Source organism: Hippopotamus amphibius, chromosome X, assembly GCF_030028045.1.
Source record: "Hippopotamus amphibius kiboko isolate mHipAmp2 chromosome X, mHipAmp2.hap2, whole genome shotgun sequence".
Taxonomy (NCBI): Eukaryota; Metazoa; Chordata; class Mammalia; order Artiodactyla; family Hippopotamidae; genus Hippopotamus; species Hippopotamus amphibius.
Genome location: NC_080203.1, coordinates 41,238,818 through 41,255,955, shown reverse-complemented (window position 1 = coordinate 41,255,955; position 17,138 = coordinate 41,238,818). Strand labels below are relative to the sequence as shown.

The 17,138-nt window shown below is 45.3% G+C and overlaps 1 protein-coding gene across 3 annotated transcripts in view; it reads right to left on the bottom strand.

Moving 5' to 3' along the window:
• COL4A6 (collagen type IV alpha 6 chain) overlaps positions 1-17,138 on the bottom strand; it is a 263,062-nt gene that overhangs the window by 22,332 nt on the left and 223,592 nt on the right. For 2 of the 3 annotated variants that reach the window (XM_057717754.1, XM_057717756.1), the window contains 13 exons: positions 15,958-16,017; positions 14,650-14,694; positions 14,104-14,157; positions 12,798-12,867; positions 11,648-11,755; positions 10,322-10,462; positions 9,436-9,540; positions 7,524-7,684; positions 6,856-7,035; positions 6,137-6,320; positions 3,441-3,494; positions 680-751; positions 164-271 (listed from right to left, as the gene is read on the bottom strand). In XM_057717754.1, the coding sequence (XP_057573737.1) occupies positions 164-271; positions 680-751; positions 3,441-3,494; positions 6,137-6,320; positions 6,856-7,035; positions 7,524-7,684; positions 9,436-9,540; positions 10,322-10,462; positions 11,648-11,755; positions 12,798-12,867; positions 14,104-14,157; positions 14,650-14,694; positions 15,958-16,017 (1,342 nt within the window). The remainder of the gene's footprint in view (positions 1-163; positions 272-679; positions 752-3,440; positions 3,495-6,136; positions 6,321-6,855; positions 7,036-7,523; positions 7,685-9,435; positions 9,541-10,321; positions 10,463-11,647; positions 11,756-12,797; positions 12,868-14,103; positions 14,158-14,649; positions 14,695-15,957; positions 16,018-17,138) is intronic. The other variant, XM_057717755.1, reaches the window with a different exon arrangement.

The following is a 17,138-nucleotide window of genomic DNA, read 5'->3' as shown; positions in this document are numbered from 1 at the left end:
ATTCTCTAGCTCTAAGTTCTGTCTTGCCTGAGTACGAAACCCAAACCATCCCACTTACACCGGAGTACAAACCTAACTTCCTATAGTGGGTGGATGGCTACCACAATCCAAACACATACTCACACAAAAGGAGAAGCAGGTGAGGAGAAGCTCCTTTCCTTACCTGGCATTTCAGGGAGGTGAACCAAGCCTGGATTTCCGGGCTCTCCTTTATTTCCATGCAATCCAGGCTGGCCTGGAGTCCCAGGGAGGCCACGGGCCCCTTTAGGACCTGAAAACCCAAATATGAGTGGTAAAGGAAAAGGAAAATCAGTGTGGCTAGCTATGATTTGTGATGTCCTGTCAAGAATTCTAGTCTCGGGAATTCCCTGGCGGTTCAGTGGTTAGGACTCCATGCTTCCACTGCCGAGGGTACAGGTTTGATCCCTGGTTGGGGAACTAAGAACCCCCAAGCCACGTGGTGTGGCCAGAAGAAAAAATCCTAGGTTCTTGGAGGGCCTCTCTTAGTCTCACCTTCCCACACAGCCCCTCTCTAGCAGCCGTTCTATTTCCTCCATCCTCAAGGCCACTCTCTCAGGAGGAATGTGGATCCTCAAGTGCTACCGAGCTATCCTCGGCTTCCTTCGGTGCACGGCCCTTACCAGTGTGCTCGGTGGCTTTTTCTGGCCTCATTCCATACCTGGGAATCCGGGAGCTCCTGGGAATCCTGATGGACCATATGGCCCAGGAATAATACAAGGCAAGGTGATACCTGTAAAGGGTAACATGTAAGCAGGTGGTGAACCCCTGAGTCAGGGATGACTTCCCCCTAGCATGCTCCTTTCCTCCCATTCCATCGAATGGAACAGCTAAGTTATTCTTCCCACCCGGAAGCTGGGAGCCCATGCAGAAAAATCCTAGCATCAGGAGCTCTTGGGAGTTACTCCTAGTACCATTTCTCACAGATAAGAATGCCCCTAGCGTCCAAGTGCCAGGACATTACATTCTAACACAATTTCCTGTTGTGTAGGAACAACAGCAAACGGCAGTTGCCTATTCACCCTGCCCTCAGATGCAGCCGCTCCCTAGGATGACTAGGCTGGAGGGTTTGAAGCCAACACCCCTCAAGTTCAGATGACTGCTCTTTTCTTGGAATGAGGCTTTTCCCAAACCACTGGGTTCTTTTGACACATGTTATTTGAGATCTACTGAAACCAATTGATTGTCCTTGGTCAGATGGAATCATATGTCTGTACCAGGTAAACACTGAAAGCCACTCTCTTGGCCATGACAGACAGTGACCCTGCCCTCAGCTTCTCATTTGAAACTGTCAACTCTGCTACTCAGGAAGAAGGGGTAGTCAATTTCGGTATTCAAGACATTGAAATTGACCTGCAAAGCCCTTCCCCTAGCAAATTCTTCCTTGCTCACTCATAGTGCAAATAAAAAGAGTCTAGGAGATCACAGAGGGGAGGTTTAATAAAATACTGGTGAACAAATTGTTAGCTGCCTCCTTCAAGTGCCATTTATAAACAATTGCTAATTAAAATCGGTCTTGCCTATTCATTAAAACAAGCCCTCAAGATCTACTTTAAGCCACAGAGTCCACAGCTCTAATAAACTGCTATAGCTTTTGCCTGTACTTAACATAAATCACAAATTGCACCTCTTAAGGATATATATACAACCCATGATTCAGACTGCTTACTCAACTGCCTGGCATTCCTTCCCCCGTCCTGCTTCCATTTTCCAATATAAAGGCTTGATGGCATTTTTAGCCCACCTGTTCTAGTCCTAGATCAAAATTGGGAATTGAGCAGTATAATGTATTGGTTAAGAGGTTGGGCTCTGAAGCCAGACAGAGCTGAGCTTGTATCTAGTTCTGCTACTAAGTAGTTGTGTGAGCAAGATACTTAACCTCTCTGAGCCTCGTGTGTAAACCTGGAGCTATTTACGTCATGTGGTGCTCGTGAGGACTATATGGGATAGTGCTAACAGCACTTAGCACAGTGCCTGGCACTCTGGTGTGTGCTCAGTGACTACTAGTGTTTTAGTATCTTATTTAAGGAGGAGGATTCACAAGAGCTCCCGCAAGGCCATCCCCTGGATTCTACCTCAGTCAGGTTAGTGACACTACTTTGTAGCCTGGGAAGCAACTTTCTGCCTTCTAGACCTCAGGCTCCTATAGTTACATTTTCACAGGTGGATAGATGGCCACAAGCCCGATCTTCCTCCATAGGTGGTCATACCCATCTCCATCCTGCCAGATGTTGAAATGATGGAGCTATTTTGGAGGGCTATTTCCCTACTGCGGAAATATGTTCTATGAGCAAGCATCTCATCATGGATGAGGTGCTTCACGGGGAGAAGGCTGCCAGTCCTGTGCTTGGCTTTGGACTAGGCTGAAGAACTGCCTCCCTAGGTGGTATCATGAGAGGGACTCTGCAGAAAACTCTCTTGCCCCAGCTATTGCAATAGCTGATTGACTCTTAATGTGTCAAACATTGTAGTTCCATTGCTTCATGTCTTAAAAAACAAACTGGATAAAATACAAATATCTCTGGACCGGGTCCAAACATGAAGCCATCCATCTTCAATTTATCATATCTGTTTCATAGATTCTTTTCACCTGTGATAGCCAGAGAAAAACAAAACCTTTAGAAGATGGGGCCGAGGACAGCATCTAGAAAGATTCCAGGGCAGGAAAAATAATGAGAAAAGGGAAGATGAGTAGAAACCAGAGGAAATCAAGGACATATTTCCCTTTTGCCTCAGACCAGTCCTGTACAACACACCACATTTGTGTATTGCAAACAGAGGGTCAAAATGGTGAGAAGGTAAGGACTTTAAGTCATACTGCTATCTGACTCTTTTACTTTACATCCCTTTTACTTTACATCCCTGAATTCAGAGCCTTCTCCCCAACAAAGCAGAAACCAGCTCTACCCATGTTCTGTTTTATATGTGCAACAAACGACCTAGTTATTCAGAATTTCCCCCATTAATGCCAAAATTCATCTTCAGAATAAAAAAAGCACCTCTGATTATCGAGATTCTAACATCTCAGTTAATTCTGGTTCCAATGAATAAATATCAGACGTGCATGGATCCTTCCAGGTACCTCCCAAGGCAAGTCATAGCCTCAGTTAAGTTCATAAATGAAAACGCTCAAGGTAGCGAGATCAGCCAAGCCATCAACATGCACAGTGAAGGAGACCAGCCCCTTGCAGAGACTGTGTGCCTGCTGCCTCTGTCCTCCCTCCCAGGAGAGGTGTGCTCAGGAGACTTCGTAGCGGTGTCAGCGTGAGCCTTTGCCCCCCAGCCTTAGGATCAGCCCTCCCCAACCCGAGCATCCAGTGTGGTGCTCGGCCATTGTGAATGTCTGATATAAAGTGAACAAAAAGGAAGGCGGGGTTGCCACCATTGGTGTTTGAGAGCCTCTGGACCTAGCTAGCTCTCACCTCCCTCTGTGTCTAAGTCTCCATTCCCAACCTTCTCCCTGCAGCAGCAGTCACCTAGACCAATCAAGGAAAGAAGAAAATTAAACCGGGACGGAAGTTCCTTGAGGCCCAAAGGAAGTCTTGTCTGTAGCCCACCGATCAAATTTCCTGTCTGGACCTAGGGGAGAAAGCTGGCTCCCACACAGGATCAAGGACACAGTAGCTGCTGGAGTGATAACCAGGGTGATTGATTACTGTGAGCATCTGGACCAGAGCCTGTTTGGAAACAGCCAGTTGTCTCCTTGCCCAGGGTTCTTAGTAATTCACACTATTAGGCTGAAAGGCTTCTGATGACTGCATTCCCTTTCCTGGCAATGTAGCTGCCCTAGCCTGAGCCACCATCGGTTGGAGTGAGTACATTTAGGAACAGCATCTTCATCTTTCATGACAATGATAATGGCCACAATGCAAATATTTAGGGCCCACAGGTTAAGTGTTGTTAAAATTGTGTGGAAAGAAAGCTAGGTTTGAAGAGTTATATTTGGTGGCCGTAGAGAGAAAAAGAAAGCTAATACGCTTAATTGAAGTAATTTTTTTGGAAAGTCTTGGTACTGCAACAAGAACATTTGTCTGAAAAGGCATCTCCCAGGCTATAGCTTTCCAGATCACTAGATTCCTGAGAACTTCCTGGGTCTAGAGATAGTGAAGTTTGGGACAGAAATGGTCCCCTGGGCTTCCTTCTGTTGACTCAGCCTATTTCCAAGCAGTTGGAATGTTGATAATATCCAGATTTGAGCGTATCTAAGTTTATAGGCACCATGTTAATATAACTCAGTTTAAAACCTAGTTGCCTGCAAAACGGTTTGACTTAGAATGAAGACCCAGTTGGTGGAGGGGCAGTAGAATGACCATGAATCATGTCTCTCTGGGAACAGAGCTGGAAGCAAAGCTACAGCTGACACCAGGACTTCCAAAAGGCAGAATGGTTTTGTTTGATAAAATTCCTCACAGCCTTAATAGGAATATTGACTTAGACTGAAATACCGACTTGGGTTTAAGAATCCTGAATCATCAGTTTTTAACTTGTACTATAATCCTTATTATACCAATCCACAAAAGCATATTTTAAAAGAAATAAATTTTTACAAGACCTGGTATCTGTCTTCTTTTTTGTATTCTTCAAGCTGATGAGGTGGAAAGAGGACCAATAGGTCTAAGAAAAAGCCCCTTGGTTATGGGGAAGGCCCTTTCCTCTGTGAGTGTATATTAGTCTCCTGTGGAATACTGCACTATTCTAGGCAGGTTGAGAAACACTCAAAAGGATTACTCACTTTTCTTAGCATCCAGAGGATTACAATGCAGTTGGAAAAAGTAAAAGCATTAATGGAAGGAAATATATAATCTAACTGGCCATGACATACTGTAGGGGTCAAGAGAAAGCTTAGCGGAAGAATTAGGGCTTCTATTGAATCCTTAAAGTTGCATGGGATGTAACTACATAGAGAAAAGAGGAAGAGTATTCCGGAAAAAGGCAACATGGGCAAAATCTTGTAGTTGGAAATGAATATATTATTTATGGCAACAGTGAAAGATATTGTTGTCTTGGTGTTTTGTTTTGTTTTAATCATGAAGAGTATGAGATAAAGTCAGGTTAGAAAGGTTGGTTGAGTCCATGTTTGCAGACTTTTGAATTCTAGGCTGAGGAGTTTGGACATTTACCCTCTATTCAGTAGAGCACATTTGTGGCTTTGGACTAGAGGAGTAACATGATGGAATCAGCACTTTACAAATATTAAATTGGCAGCAGTGTTCATAGTGGAGTTGAGTGGGGAAAATCTAGAGGTAGAAGATGAAAAACTAACTTAGCGAATTGTCATCCATCTAACCATCCATCCCTCCATCTATCCATCCATCCATTTATTCCAACAAGCATATACGTATTTAGCTAGGCATGAGATAATGAGAGCTTAATACCAAGAAGAGGAAGAGAAGATTATGAGGCATTGCAAATGAAGAATATGAGATGAATTTCAAGTTTTCAGACTTCCGATGATAACAAGAAGTGTGGTACCACTAAGGGGAACATAGAAGTTGTAGAAGCATAGAAGTTGGGATGAAGAACTGTTTGAGCTGTATGCAAGCAAGGTAAGTTATTAGAATAGCACCTTAATCTATAAGCAGGGCTGTCACTCATTATAATTACTAAAATTCAAGTAGAAAGAGAAGTTATATAAATGGGAGGGATTTAAGGTATGAAATGGAGATCAGGCTAGATAGAACTAGGGTCTCTTCTCAATCTGAGATCTCATGAATTAAGGAAAGGTTCTTCACTGCTGATTATATTACCATACAACTTAGAGGATACCTTCCTTGTCCAATTTCCACTCATTACTTCCATGGCACTTATAATAAACGGTCACCCAGCCTCTGCTTGAAATTTTCCAGGGATTATGAGCTCATAACCTCCCAAGGCAGTTCTGTTATACTTTCAGACTGCTCTGTTAGGAAGTTTTTCACTAAGTAGAGCTGAAATCTATATTGTTCTCTGTAACTGTACTGCAATGCAATTATGATCTTTATTCCACATGAGACCCTCGAGAGGACTGAAAGTTGTGATTCCAGTTAGACTTCTCATGACACATTTCATGCATCTGGGTCATGTCTTCCCTCAAGGAGTCAGTTTTCCAAGCCCAAAGCCATCTGATTCGGTGACTCACCTGGAATCCCAGGGGGGCCTGGTTGCCCTAGTAATCCATCTACTCCTTTATCTCCAGGAAGCCCACGAGGTCCAGGAGATCCTGGTAGCCCAGTTCCTGGGGGGCCAGTTGGACCAGTGCGGCCTTTTTCACCAGGAAGTCCTGGAAACCCCTTTTCACCTGGGAAGCCCTGTCCACCATCACCCTATACAACACATAGGAAAGATGAAAGCATGACTTAAGAGACTCATCTGGAGAGCCCTCTGACCATAGAAAAGGAACCCCTAACCAGTATGAGCAAGGCTTTATTTTTTGGTTAAAATTCTCTATCACTCTGGTTTTTCAATCAATTCCTCTGAGTTGAGTTAATGGGAATGAAGCTTGTCAACCCTGGGTGATCTGATAATGCAAAAGCTTCTAGACCCGTGGGGGTGAGGGAGCAGGAATAACAACCCTGGGGGGGGGGCGGTCACAGAAAGCAATTGGATTACTTGCAAGGGAAAGCTCCTGAGAAACTGAAGCATTTTAAGTGATATGGTCAATTGCCGCTCGCATTTATCAAGTGAGCTAATGACCCATTCTGAGAAAAAGATTCCCATTTTAGAGAAGGGAAAAGCACAGAGCTAAAAGTGTCAGTGGCAGAGGCAGGAAATACACATCACACCCCCACCCCCGCAACCTGCCTGCCAAGTCAGGTGTGAGGATTTACAGTGCTATTTACCCAGGAACAATCGACTTACCGGAAAGCCTGGCAGGCCTGGTAAACCTGGTATTCCATCCTTGCCAGGGGCTCCTGTCTCACCAGGGAGCCCCTGGGGACCAGGATCACCCTGATCTCCTGGCATCCCTGATCCTGTACTGAGAGTTGATTCCCCTTTCTTTCCTTTGGGGCCTGCCAGACCTCGAAGCCCAAATACACCCTGACAAAAAGACAGAAGGGAATGATCAGGAGACGCAGACTTCATAGGTCTGACCCACCTCGCATAGGTCTGACCCAAAAGAGGTCTTTGGGTACATTTTGGCGCAGTTCTGCACGCTGGATTATGTTGTCATCTTGGATTATAATTGCCCATTTATTTTCTTACCCTTTCTAAATTTTGAAATCTTTGAGGTTGGGAACTTTGCCTTAATTTTAATATTATCTTTAGGGCCCAGGACAGTGCTAGGCAAATGTAAATAATTTTCTGGAAGGAAGGGATGGAGGAAGGGAGGGAACATAGGTAGGTTACAGCAGAAAGGGGCTGTCGAGATATCTAGACAGACTTCTTCATATTATGGATCAAAACCCTGAAGGTTTGCTTTATCCCCATCTTTCTTTCATGTGTTTTAGGAAAGTGATTGGTAAGGAGTAAGGGGAGTTTGAAAGCTCCCATTTGCTCCCTCAGGGCCAAAGTTTGGTAAGACTTACTGCATCCCCTGATGGGCCCTGTGCTCCCCCAGAGCCTGGATCGCCTCTCGTTCCTTTAAAGCCCGGAAGCCCCAGGAGACCTGGTGGCCCAGGCAGGCCTGGCTCCCCAGGTGGTCCGATGTTGGGGACCCCACCATCACAAGCACAAAAACCTGAGTCCCCTGGAGGAAAAAAAAAGGACAACATTAAACTAAGTGGGCCATCTTTCCAAGAAGAAGGAAGACCTGCCCATGGTAATTTGTGACTGGAGCAACTCCATGGAGGGAACCAGAAGGCCTGCAGAGAACAGACTCGAATGAACTAGGTTCACTTCCCATCAAAGTACATCTGTGCTAGTGATCCGGATTTCATTCGTCTGGGGTGGAGCCCAGCCATCAGTGAATCTAACATGCAGCCAGGGCGGAGAACCACAGAGTTGAGCACCGCCTATACTAATGAACTGAGAGTCTGGAATCCAAGCCTCTCAAAGGTCCTCTTCGCCAAAATGTCTTTCCCCTGTCTTTTGTGCACAGAGACAAATGCCAAACAAATTGACGACAGAGATTTCAGCAAAGCATCTTTGAAGAGGTAGCAAGGAGCCACTAGCACGACAGCCCAGCCACTGACAGCTTCCATGCTTATGGTCTAGAACATGAGACTTTGGGTTAATATAGGTGACTCTGAGTTGCCCTAAAATCTTGAAAGGCCTCTTCCTACTTTTAGAAAATCGATAAACCCTGAAACTCTGAAAGAACAGTTGGTACTCCAAATAATCATTTCTCAAGTGTGGTTCGTGAACCTCCTGCATGAGCCACCTGGGATGCTTGTTTATAAGGCAGCTTGCGGGGCCTTACCCCAGGCCCAATCACTCAGACCCTCAGGTGGCCAGACCCAAGAATCTCATTTGTAGCCATCTCTCCTAGGTGATTCTCATGTCCAATGAACCACTTGAGAATCACCATCACTATTCCAGACTTAGAGAAGAAACCTTCTGGCCCCTTGAGAATATAGAAGGTGAAGCATTAGAGTTGGCCCTCTTTTTAAATATGAGAATGGTATCGAGAGGCACACTAGCTCTATAGTGAGTCAGGGAAGGGCCACATTTGACATCCTAGGTCAAGACTTGCAACTGAATATCCTTTGCCCTCAACAGTCTTCCCTGGATCTAAAAAGTAGAGATGGGGGCTTTCAAAAACTTCTGAACTAGCTCCTATACTTTGGTAGTGCCATTGTATGATAGGGCAATGAGAAAGGAGAAGAGTTAAAACCACTCTGTGCGAGGTTGAGGAGAGCTATAAATTCCTTGAGAGAAGAGGAGAAATCTCAGGTACCTGAAACTCCCAGGTCATCTCCAAACCTCTCTTCAGCCAGTACTTTCACCTCTTCTTCCACCCTGCCCTGGGCTGGAACTATAGTGAGTTGATTTATTTGCACTTTAGCATCTGCCCCTCAGAGTAGGAAACGAAGGAATGACCCAAAGACAGCAGGAAGATGGAGGGAGCAGGGCAGCCAAAGACTGGGGCAATCAATCACTACTTCAACATCAGTGGGGACTGGAGTTGTTTTCCTGGAGCCTGTTGGCTTTTTCAGAGTTTCAGGTCTTGACCTTTCCTTCAGGCTGAAGGTAATGATAAGTGACTTCCTGCCTTGGCCTTGCAAACTGAGAGGGGTTGCAGAATGTGTACAGTAGCTTCTGCAGGTGGAGGGGGCAGGAAGAGTAGCCTGGGGGGGCCCCTTTGTCCTGTGTGACCTCAACTGCCAGCCTCAGTCTTAGAGCTCCAAATACAGCACTTCCAACAATCCAATAATCACATCCCCAGTCAAGATCCAAGATCGCTGCTGTTCAGGGTCCCAAGGCTGTTGGTTTTCTCCTTCCCAGGGGGCCTTCTCCAAGGAGTTTGGGGAACAAATAAACCTAAGTGGACAAAATCACCTTTGATTCCTTTGAGGCCTGGGTTTCCTTTTGGACCTTGTTCTCCTCGGAGACCAGGCAACCCTGGCTCTGTGCTCTGTAGGGTTCCTGTCTCAAATGCTGGACCTTCAGGAAGAAGAAACATAAAAGACTGGCAACTTACAGGAGCCTGGGCTCATGTGATTCATCACAGCAGCTCAGTCACCAAGGGTCCTCGACCCTCAACCACCAGAACAGAGACACCCTCCGCCCAAAAAACCCAAGACAGGGACCCAAAGTCTGTAGCAAGTCCAAACTCTGTTGGCTCAACTCACTCTAATACTACCACTTACAGGATGTCTACTGCGTTCTAGGTACTGGACTAGACACTGGGGAATAACCAAGGCAACTTCAGCAACTCAGCAGTCCCTGAGTCTATCCCAGCTTCAGTGGTCAGGGGAATGTAGGTTACAAAGAAACATGAGGGGCATAATTCTAGCCTTTTTCTTAGAATCTAGAATCTCATACTCAGGTAGATGATCTACAGAGAATAAGCCCCATGGAGGCTTTTAGCAGCCACGTTGAGGATGCAGGCTTGGTTTCCCATTTCTTGGGCTCTCAGCCCATCCCACTGGAGCCCTGAGGACCAGGGAAAGCTTCAAAGAGCCCATGCTGCTCCTTCAGGAGCTACAAGACCACAGGCCTAGGGGCTGAGAACAGTGAAGAGGGACATGAAATGACTACAGAAGTCAGAAGGCACTAGGTAGTGTCTGACCATCGAGATGGCCGTCGCTTGCCTGTTCCTTGATGGACACTGATTGCTGTGGTCCCTAACCTGGGAAATGCTCCCTCCCTCAAAAATCAGGACAGTTCTGCAGTCTGAATCACACCTGAGTCTCAAGATCAAAGAGAGAAACAAACAACTTACCGGGTGGGCCTGGTAGGCCTGGCAGGCCTGGCGAACCATCTCTGCCAGGGAGGCCAGCTGCCCCGATTGTGGTGCGGCCAGGGTTTCCTTGGTCCCCTTTCAGGCCGGGAACTCCCTGGGGCCCTAGAGCACCAGGGCCACCTGGAAGGATAAACCCACACAAAAATGCTAATCACATCACCCTCTTCTTCAGGGGATTCCAATCAGTGCCCTATGTTAGACACTAACTCCAAGGAAGAATTTGGGAAAGCATCTGCCCTTCTTCTGCAGCTGAGTCAGAAGGGTCCCTAGGAATCACCTAGCCTAAGCTCTTGGGAAATGGAGGGCCAAAGATGTACAGAAACATGGTCATTAAAAAAAAAAAAAAAGAAAGAAACATGGTCAGAGGCGCAGAACTTCTAAGTGGCAAACCTGAGAGGGAAACCTGGGTCTCCAGCCTCCCATTTCTAGATGTTTTCCACCTTGGTGCTGGGATCAACTGTACCTCCTCCAAGGGGCTGTTTTAAAAGCACAGGAGCCCTTACAGGGCCCATCTCCAAGGAATTTAGAAACTGCTGTCTTTAAAAGTAATGTCTGAGGCTTTATATTTGGGACATCACTGACTTTCAGACTCTGGTATGCCCTTTCTCTGTTTACTACTATAGAGTGACATAGGGGTGTATTGCTGTAATGATTGTGTCAAGGATGTCATCCACAGGATCCTGGGGCCATTTAGTGCCTGCGTTAAGCACACAGTGAAGGTCTGGGTAAAATCTTTCATCTGGGCTTTTGTTAGCTCTTTCTGGCAAGCATCAGCCGGGAGAGCACATAAACAGAAGAGTGACAGGGCTCCGGCAGGCCAACCCAGGCCCCCTCATTGATGGTCTGGGGTTGCCTGTCTAGCTACAGTACATTACTGAGGCCAAAGGAAAGCTGCTTACCCAGGCCCTATGCTCATATACATTGGTCTTGGACTTGCAACAGGGAGCCTACTGACTATAGTCTACCTTTTATTTTTTCTTTAAGAACTTTTATTGAGATACAATTGACATACAATAAACTGCATCTATTTAAAGCATATAATTTGATATATTTTTTTCTTATTAGTAATGTATGTATGGCAATCCCAATCTCCCAATTCATTCTACCCCAACCCTCCCCGCTTTCCCCGCTTGGTGTCCATATGTTTGTTCTCTACATCTGTGTCTCTATTTCTGCCTTGCAAACCCCTAGTCTACCTTTCTTTTGACTTTGGCTGGGTATGTACTCTGACCAGAGGTATAGAAGGGGATGCTGAGTGCCAGAGTGGAGAGAGGACTGTGCGTGGGGTGGGTGAGTTTGTTTCACCTGGTAAAGCTGGTGATCCAGGGGCACCAGGAGGGCCAGGCAAACCCTGGATGCCTTCATCTCCTTTAAGGCCTGGGAGGCCTGGCATACCGGGGTCTCCAGGATAACCTGGCATTGCAACAACAACAACAACAAAAAATAGTAAGAAAACTGAAGGGAGGCCCACAGATGTCACAAAATGCCTCAAAAGAGTTGCAAAGAAATGTCCTCAGGTTAGAAGCGCCTTTCTTGCCCTTCATAGGTCTCCCGGGTGCTAAAATGCCCTCATGTGATAATGGGCCTATTTGAGCTAAGGCTCTCCTAGTGTTCAGTACTGGTCTGGCCAGGGCTCGCCTTCCATGGTAAGATCTGATAAGTACTAGGAAGATTCTTCTACTACTAGTAATCTTCTGTCATGCTTCAAACTTCTACCATTTGGGTTAAGGTGTTGAAGTCTACTCTTCATGTTATACACAGGTTTCTTGGGCGTGGAACACAGGAAGCCACTGTCAACCATTAACACCTCAGCTTTAATGAGTTCACCAGATAGGGCATGGGCCTGAGAGGATGTGAGGAGAGGGATAAGTTAGGAGACCCAGATGGAAAAGGCATTATAGTAGAAGCCTTTGGTCAAGTGAGAAGTAGCTGAGACACTGGCATCTGGATCTCTGAAAAAGCCAAAGGGAAGAGTTGGGCACACACAGTAACTAGAACAAGAAGCGGTAAAGACAAACTTCCCAAGTGTCACACTATTGAGGGCTATCGACCACTTGCTCCCCTGTGAAATTGTCAGGCTCAAGCATGCATGGGATCACATACATGAGACCCTGCGTGTCCCATCGTATCAGGCTGAAGTTAGCCTAGCTGGGAGGGTATGAATCTTTCTCTAAGCATCACTATGAGAAACATTTTTAGCAATTCCAGACCCAGGCCAATGCAAATCCTAGTCTTGGTGGACCCAGCACAAACACGGAGTATGGGGCTTGGCTTCTTTGCCTAAGACGTTGGAGTTAGATTCATTTCCCAAGTTCAGCATCTATGAGTGGCCCTTGTGGGTTTCGGGTTTAGCAGCAATCCAAAGGCTGACAGAGTATCCTTTTAACAATTACAGGGGATAGAGAATTTAACTTCCTGTCTTTTTTTTTCCACTCAGATCAATGAAAAGTTACACCTGAGATCACAGCACCATCTGTATCGATGAAAACATCTGGGCCTGGCAGGCCAATGTCACCCTTTTCACCCTGCAAAGATTAAATACATTAAACACAAATATTTCTGTGACCACATCACCTAAGATTTATGTTCCCTCAAAACCATTCCCTGGGACAATGAAAGGCTCCTCCTTCTGTAACCCCTGATTTCCAGGGCCAAATAGTCCATAGGTTAATTTCAAAGTCCAATAAATTTAAGATGAAGGTGACACAAGGCGGGCCAGAGGCCTGACACTCAATTGCAAACCTGTCAAGGACAAGGGATCCCAATTTTATTTTGCAACCTGATTTCAGGATGATCTGCTTCTGGGCCTGGGAAACATATTGCAGGCATACCTATACCCAAGAGATGCTAAAGAGGGAACAGAGTTTTAAATTTTTTTCCCACTTTCAGCAGGCTTGGGACTCTGCTACTGTCACAGCCCTTGCTAGTGGATGATGTCAGGCAGAGGAAGTCAAAAGAATCCTAATTCTCTCAAAAGAGAGACTTAGGTACAAGAATCAGATAGAGTGGTATATCCAGGGTGGGGTGGTAGGAGCTGTCTGCCCCAGGTACAGGCAATAAGGAGATGCATTGCTTGAGAGAATTTAAAAATGATAACAAATCCCAAAAGTTGGCAATTCTAAACAATGTCAATAATAAAATATTTCTCCTTGTAGGGATAGATTTGGTCCCCCACCTCCACTGCCGCCTTTTAGTCTACCACTGATCAAGTCCTATCTAAGGAATGCTCATGAGCTTTGTGTGTGCAAAGTAGCTTGTACGCATTTCGTGTGAATAGGGTGACATCTGAAATGTCAGAGTACTAAAAAACACTCCATCTCATCATACAGGCATTTGCTATGATCTGAATGTGTCCCCTGAAAATTCATGTTGAAAACCTAATGCCCAAGATGATAATGGTATTAGGAGGTGAGGCCTTTGGGAGGCGATTAGGGCATGAGGGCAGAGCTCCCACCATTGGATTAGTGCCCTGATAAAAGAGGCCCAAGAGAGCTAGCCTGTCCCTTCCACCACGTGAGGACACAGCAAGAAGTAGGTAGTTTGCAAGCCAGGAGAGGATCTTCACCAGAGCCCAACCACACTGGCACCTTGATCTCAGACTTCCAGCCTCCAGAACGATGGGACATAAATTTATCTTGTTTATAAGCCACCCATTCGGTGATATTTTGTTATAGCAACCCAAATGGACTAAATAGCATTTATATTAATTCTTCACCCTTCCATCTCCCCGATACTGGATTTTTACTTCCCAACAACATTACCTTAATTCCTAGGAATCCATTAACCCCGGGGAAACCTGAAGACCCCCTGTTGCCCTGTGACAGAAACATAGTTACAATGAAATTGAATGTCTAAGAGCATAAAAGGGGCTGGTTTGTGGATTAGGTTGAGGCAAATGGCACAGGGATTTTGGCTGGCATTCCAGGATATATATGGATTATACCTGACTCTGGAAGCAGTAAAATGTTCCGGGAGGCAATATCGCGTTTAGGTAGCCAACTTGCATGTTAGGAGGTAAAAGGGCCACAAGGCTAGAGATGAATGCAAGCAGGCTGGCCTTGGTAGGCCCTGATAACATGTTAAAGAAGCGTGACGGCATCACGGCAGGGAACTTAACACTAGACATGCATCTTCTTGGGTAAAAACAAAAGAAGTGAGTGGCTGAGATTCTATCAACCAAAGAGAGGCAGACAATTTGCATTATAAGCAGTGTTTCCCTTTGGATTGATGGTCATATTAAGTAAAGCAAGAGGGCCTTCTGACGAGGATTTTATACACTGAGGCTTTAATGATATTAACCAAAATACCTGACTCCCTGGAGGGCCTTGGACTCCTTGTAAACCCATGGGACCCTGTAAAGAGAATAGAGGTACCTTAGAAAGATTAATAGCCCACACTAGACAAAGCCACTAGACTTACATAACAAAGCTCTCCAACTGAGTTCAGGATTTAACAGCTCCTAAAATCAGGTAAGAGAATGTTCCTAGACTTGGCTTAATGACTTCTTTTTAAGCACTAATCCATCAGGCTGAATAGGCACACAGGGAATTTTTAAAGAGCTAAATAAATGGAAACATTTTAAGTACTAGGTGGAATTTGGTAGAAGGGCTGGGTGGTATTATACTTAGCCTGCATTAGTTCCAAGTCATGAGATTTTTAAATAGATTGTGGGAGGGCCTCTTGTCTCTCACCCCAAATGCATTCTTTGTTGGTGATTATGTGTTTTCAAGAGGAGGGAGTAGAAGAAAGTAGAGAAAGAAATGGCAGGGTAATGGATGAACATTGCTGAATACTCAAATACTCTTAACGAGCTTCAAGACCAAGCTAAAAACACAATTAATTCTCTGAAATGTTGCTTCTTTAAGGCTAAGGTTGGCCAATTGCTAACAACCTAAGACCTAAGTGCCTGAGGCTAGGAATCAGAGAGGCTAACAGTTATTTCTCCACCTGAAGCGAGATTATTATTGGAAACTGTTGACTCCAAACATTAGTTACTATGTTCTAGAACTTCCCAGGCTTGTTTCTGTTCTATAAAAATTGCACTTGGGCCTCTGTCTTCCATTCCTGCAAACTGCCCCTGCCCTACCTTCCCTCAGGATAGAGTGGAATGAAAGTAAGACACCTCATTCTTTAGCCCCAAAGATAATTATACATGAGGACAAGGAGAGGAAACAGGCTGAGGAGCCACCTGGTGTAGGGGGTACAGTAAGTCCCCTACATATGAATGAGTTCCATTCTGAGAGTGCGTTTGTAAGTCCAATTTGGTCGTAAGTCCAACAAAGGTAGCCTAGGTACACAACTAACACAATCGGCTATATAGTACTGTACTGTAATAGGTTTATAACACGTTCGCATCTTTGAAAGTTCGCAACTTGAAGGTTCGTATGTAAGGGGACTTATTGTACATCGTACCTTATTCAAGGGAGCCACTAACTCAAGGGAATGGGGCAGAGGGGAGAGAAAGAGGTCTTAGGGACCTGCCAGAGGGTTGAGAAAGAGAAACAAGAGGAGCTTAGGAGGGCATCAAGTTACATAACAGTGATGCAAACAGGAAAGAAAATGGACCTGTCAAAGTGAACTGACAGGTCTAGGCAAGCAATATTCCAGGTTCATACCCTAGGTCCCGGCAAACCAGGGATTCCCTTTTCTCCTTTTTCTCCAGCAATTCCAAATCCCTAAAGGAAGAAAGAAACCACAAGTTATAACATGCATTTCCTCATAGGTCTCCTGGCTCCATCCAAAGCAAGGTGGTCATTTCTAATCAGCTCCACTATCCCACTGTGGAGGCTCACCATTCTGAGTGTCTTGCCACTGCCTGAGTAGCACATAGAGCTTGAATATAATTTGAACCATTCATTCAAGGCTTCTTTTTGGTTCTAGAAGTAATGTCTTCTCCCCGGAAAACTATTGCAAGTATTTATTGAAACGCGAACTAACAGCATAGATATGATGACAGATCTAACCTCACTGATTTTACAGATGGGGAAACAAACACTCAGAAGGGCCAAGCATCTTGTATGAGAGTAGAGAGTCAGTGAGACAGGGCTTCAGCTTCCATTCCAGGGCTCTTTCCAAGAGAACAGGCTGCCTCCTGCCATCTAGGAACTTGACCCACAAATGGAGAACTGTGTTAATCCTTGGGGGTTGATAATAGAAGAACTTTTGCCCTTTGGAGACATGATGACTGCAACATCCTCTTCAGCAGGAAGGAATATTTCTACCTAGAAGTGACCCAGAACCCTGCGGGCTCCCAAAGGGACTGCAAGATGATTGCCAACCCCTCTTGCTCTCACAGGAGGTGAGCGCTTGCAGCCGTGGACGTTACTTGGGGATTCTCTAGGGACAAGCAGAAATCCAAAAAGCAGAGTGAATGAGACAGTTTCCTCCCCTCTGGGTCCAAGGCAAGCATATTCTGGGCCCCCGAGACACAGAGGAATTCATTATCAAAGTGGATAAAGTCTTTCATGGCAAATGTAATCGAGGTCACTTTGTTGTTACTGTTTAAAATGGGACTTTCTGGAGCACAGATTTTGGCAAATGGCACTTAGGCCTATTATGAGAGTAAAGGAGGCAGTGAAGTTTTCTCAAATGTAAGCTTGTGAAAGACACTAAATGTTATGGTACATCTCCTGTTGTCCTCTTGATGTGACCTGGCTCAGCTCGTAAAAGCACTGCTCCAATCCCATTTGTAGTTTTTTCTTCCTCTTTCATACTCAGAACATTCCCATGGGTACAGTTGGCTGAACAAACCTTAGTTTTCTAGGCCCAAGGTTTTTTTTTTTTTTTTTTAATGTGA